Here is a 12,029-nt window from a genome sequence, read left to right on the forward strand (position 1 = left end):
ATAGAGCCTCAGTGTTGTCCCGGGTCGTAAGGACTAATGGTGTACAATCATAACCACGGACTTATCCTCTCGATGAATGATAACCACTTGGAAAGTCCGAGGGAGGGTTGTTCGGTATAATCATCATATGACTACCCATCTGCATGTTTGGACATCTCTATGCCCATACCAAGAAACTCAGTACACAACATCACAGATGCTAGTCTCGAGCTCAAGCGACCTTTATCCATGTTTTAGGCGGCTGAATCGACTAGGAACGAATTTAGATCATACAGTGTTTACAAATGAGTTTCAACATCGAATTACGATTCATTTGTATTAAAGTATAATCAAGGTCTTTATCTATGTTTGAAATCATGGGTATACAGATAAAGAAATAACAAACCATGAAATAATGAATTATATTAAAATAAAGATTGTTCTTTACAACTGAGTCAATAAAATCCCTAGTCAACAGTTGACTTGCAGGGCATCTACTCTAACAACCAAATCTCGCAACCCTTTTCTTCCAATCCCTCACCCACGTTCCCAGTAACCACCCCACCCCTCGATCAACCAAAAATTCTTTCAAGTCCGCGGCCGCATAAAACTCTCGCTGCAGCCACTGACATGGGTATCGACGATCAGATGATGGGTTTCTACCTACGCGAGAGGCTACGCTACCAGCTCCAAAACCCAGCCGTTGCCTGGTTATATACCCAAAGTCACCCAACATCCACGTCTTAAAAATACTTGGTATGGATCAACCGGCGTTGACTGGTTATATTTTAAGTCAGATTATTACTTTTTACTACAAAATATTATTTTTTATTAGTTATTGTATGAAAAAATATATGTTTTTTATATTAAAAGTATTATTTTTTAATGTAAAAGTGTTATTTTTTTTTGTTAGTTACGTTATGAAAAATATTATGTTATATAGACTGGTTTGAGTGTAAATATTATTTTTATGTAAAAAAATATTATTTTTATTGCATGTAAGAATCAGGTTAACCCGTCTCACTATAGATTCTGATAGCGTTATACTCCTAAATCATTTACTATTTTGTTATATTGCTTTGTCTTGATACCGTATTTTAAAATGAAATACCTTTGGGTATGGTACTTAATTCTATTTGACGATGTATCATTTTGATTTTTGGATTTAGATGTTCAAAGACTAATGTGTAAAACATTTATCGTGATTAAATATTATAAGTATCATCATTTTATTGTTTTTCGTTTTTGGACAATTAAGTTATTCAAATACAACATAAATTGGTGAGATCTCAAAATCCTAATGGTTTTGGTTTCGAGCGTGTGATGTAGGTAAATATCACTTTCATTCTATATTAAAATAACTAGTAAACTTGAGATCGAATGTATGGTTTTAACAAGCAATTGAATGTTGAAACAATTCCAAATCTAAAATGATAACATAAGGAAATAGTATGAAATTGAACCAAACGAGAATAAAAGGGTTTAATAGAACTTGATGGTGGTATGTACAAAGAATTTCGCAACGACTGTCGGTGGTTTATGCAAAACTTTTGGCTCTCAAGAAAAGAGTAACAGATGGTTGTGCAAGCAGTAATCATCTAATGATTATGGATATATCGGTTCATACGTTCAGGAGAAAAAAATATATAAGATCATGAAACCGTGGGAAATGAGCTTAAACCACAATAGACGATCAGCTAATTTTGTTGTTCATTCCTTAGCACAATTTGATATTTCTTCTCTACACCATTTTGTTGGGTAACCAAAGATTTTGCTTCTTGATTGGTTAATATCCTATCTATGGACACTTACTCTTAATAAAGTTGATGTGAGATTACCATTAAAAAAAATTTGATTATGGTATATACTTTTCAATATGATTGACTAGTGGGAAATATTGAAGGACATTAGAAGATAGTGCACTAATAAAGCATGAGTTCCAAATGACAAGCCCATTAAGATTTAAAACATGGGCCAAAAACGGTGTTGCTTTGTTAAAGTCAGAAAAAGAAAATAAATTTTAAATGTAAAATAATGCTATAGTGCAAAGCAGTACTTGTGGTGTTTGATATGACCTTTGGATCCCTCCACGAATCTGACTGATGTTTTCAATAATTCCAAATATTGTCCAACGAGAACTTAGACAATGAACCTTCTAATATTGAAAGCATTAATAAGATTTGTGTCCAAATACAAGAAAGCAAAAGTACACTACAATAGCAATGTTGTATCCCACAAACAAATTTGGCAAGTCAATTTTCTGCTTTTTTCACCCAATTCTCTTTCACATTTAACCAATTGCTGGAGTTAATTTTCTGTCCAATAAGAACAATGAACAAACCATAATCATCTGTACTGATGAAAAGTTCCGACATTAAGCTAACTGAACTAGACCTACACATCAATTTGAGTCAGTTGAAAATGCCAATCAGCCATGTTAAGAAAAATTCTTGTGTAAGATCATCTTCTAGCTTTCTTTGGATTATGGCCTGTCTTCCGTTTGTGGCGACTGAAGTCCGACACGAACCGAAATGTCTGGCCACACCCTGACTCGGTGCAAACATAGGGTCGAGCCCCCGTGTGAACTCTAATATGTTCGGTCCTCGCCCATGCCCACTTAAATGACATCTTGCAGCCTTTCCAGGGACATTTCAGAGGACGGTCATCAAGATGAACACGTCGGTGCTGCACCAAATACTTGTGGGAAAAGAACTTTTTCCCACATCCCTTCACCGGGCAGATGTTTCTTTTGTGCATGGTCAGCTCGTGTTTCGATCCAAAACTCATGGTGCACCCCTCTATGTCACATAGATGTTCGTTTTCCTCATCTCTGGCTTTTGCTACCTTGTTAGTAGAAGTGGCAGAAGCTTTCATGGTTGGACGTTTCTTTGTATTTGTATCTGTTTGCAGTTTCTTTACTATTGTTTTTGGTTTACTCGATCTGGAATCTATATCTTTACGAGCATTTGCACCTCTTTTCCTTAGTCGTGTGCTGGGCCCACCATCGAACTCATCAATGAGTAATTTGGACCACTTCTCGATGTTCTCATGATTTTTCTTATGCTCACGAGTCTCCTTCATTGGCCTCGTTCCAAAATTACTCTTAGTTAGCTTGCAAGAGATGCTTGTTGGGAATTCTTCGGCCGGTTCATCCAAATTTTTGAAGTCGTTAGTCTCTTCCTTCAATCTTTTGGTTCCACGCTTGCTCTTAATTTGCTTACAAAAGTTACCAATTGGAAGGTTTTCAAAAGATTCATCAAACTTTTCATCCTCGGACCTCTTTTTCTCCACTCGCTTGGTTCTGCTCTTGCTCCTAACTTGAGTCCAACCGTTACTGAGTGGAAATTCTTCAGTAGATTCATTCAAATTTTCAGCCTCAGTAATCTCTTTCTTCAATCGTTTGGTCTGACACTTACTTTTTACTTGCTTACGGCTTTTACTGAGTGCGTGATCTTGAGGTGGTTCGTCAACATTTTCTGCCTCAAGAGATATGGCTGTCACATGTGAGCTATTTTCCACCGTGCTTTTCCTCTTTCTTCTGCTTTTGCTGGTTTTAGACGTTGTTTCAGCAGCTAGGTAGCGTTCCGATAGCTTCTCGGATCTCAGATCAGGCCAATCTACCAGGGCAGCAATCCCCTTTTCCAGCTCCAGTTCTTCTAAATTCTGGTCAACTAACAGCGGATGAGCCTGGCTAGACATCCACACTTTGCCGCACCATTTTCCGGCAACAACTATCTTTTTCTGCCTGCCTGATCCCTTTCCTTCAAACTCGCTCTTTGCTGACGAAACATTAACTGGGCATCTGCGTCCAAAAGCACTATATAGAACAGAGTTGTATGGCATCTGTTTACAGTAGAGAGGGGAGCGACTAAGATTCGCACTGTAGAAAAGGTTGATGCCCATTTTCACCGCCCAGTCTCCATTTCCGTGTATGGAGTTTTCACTTTCTAAAGCTAACCGTATCCTTTCTTCGTCCTCCTCATTGGCCTCCCTGAATGCAATTTCATTCCAGAGGTAGCCATTTTCCAGTTCTTCTGCAACTATTTTCGCTTGAGATTCTAAACTGGGATAGTCTGCGACAACAACAAAGATGCTCATGAAAAAAAATCTAGCTGGAAGCTTATAACTTAGTTTCAAAAATATACATTCAGCTCATGCTTCGCATTGTCCATTATGGATATCTTCAAATTTTGATGGTTACTAAACAAAGGAGTGCCAAGTTTAAGAACAGGGAGATTTGTTAGGTCCAGAGTACTTCAAAGTTTTGAATGCAAAAGAATCTCACCAGGTTGACAGACAAGGAAAACATGCGCACCACCAATCAAATTAAGCTGCTTTTCCACTTCCATGGCATGCTGAAGGCAGAATACGTGGAATCGAGAAGAGTCCTCATCAGATCTAGGGTAAAAGGATAAAGATGTATTTTCCACTGATACAGAACCAGTGCTCATTGTTGCTTTGCTCTCATAGGCGACAGGTTTACTATTTAGCGTGTTAAGCATTCTTTGATGTCTTAACCCATCAATTAAAGAGTTTGAGTCAATCACTGCACAGTTATCGGTTTGAATCTTATCCGAGTCAGAACTTCGGTGATTTGTTCCACTGCATGTTTCTCTAGCTAGGCCAAAATTTGTGTAGGAACCAAAATTGTGCGAATAAACTTCTTTTCTGCCATTAATATTTGAATTGGTAGTCTCACAAGCATGTCCATTGTCCAAGTAGCTGCTTCCACCAGTTCCCCTGGCTTTGACAGGAAAATCTTCTTCATCCTCATTCTCCTCGGAATCAGAGGAATTACCATATGCCAAAGCTAATAGGCCAAGAGACGAAGGGCCTTTACTTGCTTCATCATTAGAATCCATTTCTAAACTTTCATCATCCAAAGCTCGAACTCGATTACCTGTACATGGTGGGATATCAACAAGTCCATATTTCTGCACCATCCCTGCAAAAGAACATTAGAAGCTCACATCATAGGCCACAGATAGTCGCCAAAAGCCACCCACCATTATTTGGTTTGGAATCATCAACAATATATGCACCATTTTACAAACGTAAACACAACAAATTCATGATATACAAGGAACACAATATGCATTATGGTTTGTTTTTCCACCAAATTATAATATTGTTTACACAAAATAGAACCTTACTTGCATATCCATATAAACAGAAACACACATGACAATGTTTTGGTTACAGTAATGGTAAGGTAAATGCCAAGCGAAAAAATTGAGACAAGGCATCCAACTTGAATGATTATTGTAACTGAAAATACAAAAGAAAAACTGACCCAAACACAAAATAAATTATGTTTATAGTAATTTAACCTGTTATATTACCTGAACAAGAATTCGTTTTAGGATTTGTACCATCACTTATGGGACTGTGGTCGATACCAGCTATACCCCCGTCATTAAATATGCTACAATCAGCTGACTTCAGGTACTGAGCAGTGGCCTTTGTGGGTTGAACTATGGCAACACATGTGAAACACAGAATTCCACAAGTGACACATGTAAACAATCCCTGCTGATATTGAGAAGCCTTCTTTACATCGGGATCAGTATGCTCCATAGAATGTATGTCATTACTATTACCTAAAGAAAAAGGGGTTTCCTTTAGATCACATAGCCTCTCTTTAACGTGCACCCCGTGTAGAGTAAAATCATAATGAACATTGCAGCTTGAAGTCTTCGATTCAACATTAGCTCTGCATAATCCTGGGAACCTAAACTTTGCTGTAAAATGGAATCCATCTTGAGAATTTGGGGACACTGAGAGATTCAGAGAATTTTGAGGAAGAAGGACGATAGATGATCCTTTCCCAAGAGAGTGAAGCAGACTGTTATTATGCATCATATCCTGGCAAAATAGCTCTTTGATCAACATCTCTCCTTCATCCTTGTTTTTCTCCTTTAATCGAGAACTCCGTGGTTTATTGGCGATATTCTTTGGTACGCTACAGTAAAATAAATACAAATGCTGAAGAAACATAATTCACATGCCATATTTTAATAGATGTCTTTATAACAACGTCATGGTAATTGCTTATTGTAAGAATAGTGACCCTAAATTTTTACAAGGACGATATTAATTGCTTATTGTAAGAATTGTGACCCTAAATTTTTACAAGGACAATACTGGAGGAAGTATCCGACAGAAGGACAAGCCATAGATCATACAATGATAAGAAGACACCGAGCAACTCAAACATGAAGACCAATTAATGTCAGAATGCTGTTTGTTTCAGTTCTTTTATATATTTACTTTTCTTTTTGGTTGGGGAGCAAACAAGAGGATGTGCATAATAATTGGAATCATCACAGAGGAGAACACTGAAATAGAGTTGTACGCTAGCACCATAATAGTAGGATAGCACTGAATTGGAAAAATGTAGAGCAGCCAAGCGAAAAAATGATGCCAATCTGATTTAATCCAAACCTGAAGTAAGCACAACTAGAAGAATGTCCATCTAGCTCTTTCAACGTAAAAATCCCAAATTAAATGAAGCAGTCTCCGTCTAATACAAGAGAGAATAGAGATAAATCTTTTAGACTGCTTTTTAAAATTTGAAATCTTCATGGTTAATTCAACCTCTTGAACATTACATAAATCTCTTTAACAATGAAAATGAGGATTTTCAAATGCAATCTGAAGACTTGAAATATATAATTTTTCTTTTGCGAAAAACATAAATATTGATTTGTAAGAGAAAAAGGATTAATACAGAGGATTGTAAACCACAAAGGTATTCAATATGCAAAATTAAAATTTAAATAGCTACAAGAGTTGCAAAGTTTAGAGAGCTGTAATGACGGAGTGTGGATCCTATTAATACAATATCACCCAGAAGCATGACATTAGAAGTGCAAGGCACACTAAGGAGCATGGATGCATACTAAGGGATAACACACTATACATAAGAAACTGAAAACACTTCATTAAGTATTAAATGATATAATATAAATATTCGTTTGCATATAAGCATAAATGAAAAATCAATACCATGCATTTCACTCAAAATGCATCATCATTACATTTAAGGCATGCATAAAATGCTTTCAGCCTTTAAGGAGCACCAAGGCCCATGCTTTAAATCCGAGGCACATACTTTGTTGAAAAGTGCACCTCTTGAAATCTTTTAATAATCATAATTTGAGGTGAGAGAGTTTACTTCACAGAACATAACGTTCAAAAAACCCCAAATTCTCGCCTTAATAATGAGTGTAGCAGTAAGGGTTACGAATTTAAGTGCTTCAGTTTCATCCTAGATTCCAAATTTACTGATGAGCAAATACACGGGTTTATGAGGTTCAAATTTAGAGTTCCAATCCATGAAATTAGCTAAACACTCATCGCTTAAGATGAATCAGGTTTTAACATAACGTTATTTCAGGAAAATTGTGCATGGCTATTTTTCTGATATGAATCAAAAGAGCGTGATAGGAAACAAACCTTGAACATAACGAAAGTGCTAAATCATACAGTAACTGGAAGTGAGACACCATTGGAGGACAATTAATAGATGCCCTGCGAATTGCAGCATCTTTCGCAACCCTCAACCATTCAGGAGTAGCAATATTAGCTGCCTCTCCACAATTAAATCCTAAAATGATAATATTGTGTAAAAATGAATAATTTTATCTTTCAAGAATATATATCTTTTGCAATTTCTCTCAACTGTTTAACTCCTACATATCTAATGGAAAAGAATTCCACAATTATAAGTGCATTACCATGACTGAACCCTGAGTGATAGGCTCTTGGAAAAGTCACGACAAATTCTCCAGCATTTTGCACCAACCTAACTCAAGATAGCAGTTTAGTAAGAAATACATGTTCAGATGAAGAACAGAAGTAAATAGGAACGTGATAATGCGGCAAAGTGTCACCTGCAGCATGGAACACCAGCATTAAGAAGCACTTCAGGAGACATGACTGTTGTCTTCTCACCAAGTGTAGCAAATGTCACTGGATGAAAAGATAAATTGATAAATATACATTGAGTACATAAATACAAAATTTCAGGGGCATCTAAGCAATGAGAAGAGTGTGAGTGTGAGTGTGTGTGTGTGTGTGTGTGTAAGCAGCTGAAAGAAGCATCTGTTATTCTTCACAACATGAATAACCCCTAAATTTGGATCTTCTTTCTTTGTGGACGGTGTGGACTATGAAGGGGTAACATGAATTAGCTAATAGATTCCAACTCAAGCGCGGTAATCTATAACCTAAAAAAACAAAAATCAGCATTCCAAAATATTCCTTGAAGAATAACTGTTTTCGGAATCCATGCTTCAAATCATAACACGCAAAAAACTGCCTAGTGTGCAACACGGTTTGGCCTTTTAGATACAGGGTTGACACATCAAGTTTTCAAACAGTAAACAGCACCAACAGGCACAAACAGTAAACATCGATTTCTGTATTTTTTTTTATATCTTTCATTTTGGTTACCAATATAAAATCTCCTTGATGTGTCCTTCAATCTGATGAGTCCAGAACTCACAAGAGGATCAATTATAGTTATCAGAGATGCTAGAAGCCATAGACAGCTTATTCCAGTACCAAATTCACAATTCGTGTAAGCGCCACTTTGATCAATAGATTGACTAAGTTGTCAATCAGTTGTCCTCTTTCACGATAATTTGTTAAAAATAAATAATGTTGCCAAAAGAACAGAAACTTATGATATTGAAGTTATTTATTGCCAGTCAACAAAGGGGAATTGTTTCCGAAGTAAAGGCCGATAAAGAACACTGCTTTCTATTTTCAGCTATCAACTAATATTTAACATATTTTCCAACACAGCTTCAGAACTAATAAATCATTAGTAAGAATATTTATAAATCTTAGGTTGTTGGTGGGGGCTGGGGGACTGTTTGTAGATAGGAGTTGCGGCATTCAGTATCAGGGGATGGTTAGAAGGATGCAAGATTGCAGCTATTGTGGCAAAATAGCAGTAGTGGAAGGAGGCCACTACTACTTCATAGCAATAGGAATGGTCAACAGGCTATTCTGTAGTGATCAATATCATCAGGGGATCCATATTTTGTTTCAAGCGGTTGCAAAAATCGACACTGGTTCCCACACATCCTATTAATGTCAATGTTATATCAATATACAATAAAATAAGCAGTAGCTCGTGTATAAGCCCAACATTAGGGGATGACGCAGCAGGTACCAGCACTAAAATAGATACGGAGATAGAGTTCGGACATTTGAATGAAATTCAGCTCGAGAAAGGCTTCACTAGTCAATTCAATAATCACGTATGATTCTAAAATGGGCAATTTGAAAATTGGAAATCCTCCATGAGCTTGCAACAATGTAAAACAGAGCATCCCATTTTTAATGGGACACAATTTTTCTTCACAAAATCTAATATTCACGTTAATCTCAACTTTGATGAGTCGACTACAAACTTACCAAGTGGATTGATTTCTCCAGCATATCCATGTTCACTGATCACGTCCTCAAATGCGAAAGCTGCCTCGTGTGGCACACCATACCATGTCTTTCCAGCACCCATATGTAAATAATTCAAGCTATGAAAATCATGATCCTCCACATGCCACGCAAACCAGCTAAACATCATTGCGATATAAACCATAGGCGAAGTCACTCCAGGAATCTCCTCCTTCATGAACCTCAACAAAGATACACTCACCCTGGACACTCCCCTCATGTTCCAATCGGTCTCTCCCACAGTCACCACACCTTCACTCTTTTTTCCATTACTCCTCCTTGTCACAAATGCCGATCCTGGCATGTCATTTGCGTACTCCACATAGAAGGGCTTATCTACAGTGGCATTCCAAAAAAGGGTCTCCATTTCCAATGCATGTAACTCCTTTTTTCCATACTTTTTCAAGTAACTCTTTTCAAAACTCTTAGCCTTTGTCTCAAACTCTGACAGGGTATACTTTTCACCACTCAACCACACCGATTTCTTCACGGGGCGGTGCTTCCTGGGGCAGAACCCGATTTGCTGTTGCCGTGTGGTAAAAGTTGCGCCCGGATTCAACTCTTTTGCCCGTGCTAGAAGAGACCTGTTAAAATTAGCAATAACAGTTTTCCTGGAACCTGCAGGCACAGGGGGGACAATTTTGCAAATACCATATTTAGCGGCCTCTTTTTCAATCTTGAAAATGTACCCAATTGGATCTTGAAACTCAGCTAAAGTGGGGTGGTACTCTGGCGCCACTGGCATAGATTTTAACCATGGAGGAACCTCAAAACTCGCACCACAATTCACTTCAGCCGCCATTAATGAGAAAAACAAACAACCACTAAACCTCCGAAATCATATCCACAAACCAATAAGCAAGCACAAGCAACTGTGCAGCAAAATCTAAATATGCATTTAACCAAATGTGAGATCTGGGGGGTTTACAGGGGAAGCATTGTGAAGTATGTAATCCTGAAATTAGTCAAAGAATGGATTCAGAGATTCCCTTTCGCTCTATTCTATCAATTTTCTACAATATTATTGGGTTTAGTGGGGGAATATATAATTTTTTTTTGGGTCTTGTTGTGTCTCCTCTGTTTCTTGGTAAGAAGAAACGAACAGAGGAGAGGTGAAAAGGTTGATGAGAGTGAGTTAATGCGACGAGAGTGGTCTGGGTGGGATGGTTTGGTTTAATTAAGCTTGGGCAAATGACTGTGAGCTGGGATAAACTACTCTTTTGCCATTTTATTAAAGAAAGACACCATAAAAGTTAGGGATGTCAAAATCAGATACGATCCATCAGTCCGATATGATTCAATTCGAAAAAAAATTAGGTTTAGGTTTGGAGTTTTCGGGTTCGAGATACGACACATCAACATGATAAAGGTTCAATCCAAAAAAATCAGTTTTAGGTTTGGAGTTTTCGGGTTCGGATCAGATCATATTGAACCTGAAAAAAATGTTCGGGTTGGGTTGGGGTTGACCCGAAAATTTTAATTTTTTTTAAAAAATATAATTAATAAATATTGCCTATATTTTTATATATTGTATGTCTGAAAAATATTTATTGTATATTTATATCATAAATTTTCATAATTTAATATTTATTTGAACATTTTTTTTTATTTTTTAAACAAATGTTTATTTGATTTGATAAATATATTTTATTTTTTTACAATTAAATTTTTAAATTTAAATTATATATATGATGGAGATTTTGTTATTATGTGTTTAAATTAATTTTTTTTATTTAATTTAATTTCTTTTTAAAAAATTCAAAATCGAGTTGATTTGGTTAATTCGGGTTGATATTTTTCGGGTTGACTCGGATTCGGGTTGAATTCGAGTTGAGCAATTTTTGAATAGTACTAATGCACAACTCGATCCAACTCACCCGAATTGACACCCCTAATAAAAGTCATATTTTTTAACAAATTTCGTTTTGCCAAAAATATTTATTTTTTAAATAAAAAAAACAAATGTATCATTCTAAGTTGGGTGAACTACTTTGATACTCGGTCGACACTTTGTTTTAAACTTGACGACTCGATGATATATAGACTGATGTCTTTTTACGTGATTGACTTTGGAAATAATATTTTTAAAAACTTTTTTTTACTTTATTATTAATTTCAGTTTGGGTATTATATATGTTTTATTTTTAGAAACTATGTTGTTTGATTCATTAATAAATGAATAATTTTTTATTGTGTTTATATTAATAATTAAAAGAAAAGATTCAAAATATGGCTAGAGATCGACGTAGTATTCGACATCAACTCGATGTTGAAATCGATTTATCTATGTAGTGTCAACCTTGGTATCTCCTCATGAAAGACGTCAGGATTTCTTTCGCTTATGGGATATCAGACAATTTCAATTCTTTTTTAGTAACATCGACAACATGAACTTATATATTCCTCATTTCCTAAAATAATAACCTAAACATTTTCATTGTTGATACTAAAAGTATCTTAGCTTGTGATCCTTGACCATAAAAATTTCATTTGCTATTATAAATATGGTATAAATCGTATTATACCATGAAAACAATCTACAGTTGCTCGGTAATTTGATTGTGTGTTCATACCAATGATAC

At 36.2% G+C, this 12,029-nt stretch overlaps 1 protein-coding gene across 1 annotated transcript; it reads right to left on the bottom strand.

Annotated features, from left to right (window-relative positions):
- Positions 1-2,126: 2,126 nt before the first annotated feature.
- Positions 2,127-10,614, bottom strand: LOC140956953 (lysine-specific demethylase REF6-like). Its single transcript, XM_073413942.1, has 7 exons — positions 9,409-10,614; positions 7,875-7,953; positions 7,719-7,786; positions 7,438-7,588; positions 5,322-5,941; positions 4,265-4,924; positions 2,127-4,052 (listed from the first exon to the last, which is right to left on the bottom strand). The coding sequence occupies exons 1-7, from the start codon at positions 10,247-10,249 to the stop codon at positions 2,440-2,442; spliced, it is 4,032 nt and encodes a 1,343-aa protein (XP_073270043.1). The 5' UTR covers positions 10,250-10,614; the 3' UTR covers positions 2,127-2,439.
- Between the last annotated feature and the right edge of the window lie 1,415 nt (positions 10,615-12,029).

The sequence above is a fragment of the Primulina huaijiensis genome, chromosome 14 (assembly GCF_012295235.1).
Source record: "Primulina huaijiensis isolate GDHJ02 chromosome 14, ASM1229523v2, whole genome shotgun sequence".
Taxonomy (NCBI): domain Eukaryota; kingdom Viridiplantae; phylum Streptophyta; class Magnoliopsida; order Lamiales; family Gesneriaceae; genus Primulina; species Primulina huaijiensis.

What these genes read in the sequence shown, in the direction of transcription:
- LOC140956953 (XM_073413942.1), bottom strand. Translation starts at nt 10,249, where the DNA reads ATGGCGGCTGAAGTGAATTGTGGTGCGAGTTTTGAGGTTCCTCCATGG. An exon ending in TGGAGAAATCAATCCACTTG is followed by an intron (nt 7,954 to 9,408) that starts GTAAGTTTGTAG and finishes CTTTTCATCCAG; the next exon opens with TGACATTTGCTACACTTGGT. An exon ending in GCACTTTCGTTATGTTCAAG is followed by an intron (nt 5,942 to 7,437) that starts GTTTGTTTCCTA and finishes ATTTTACTGTAG; the next exon opens with CGTACCAAAGAATATCGCCA.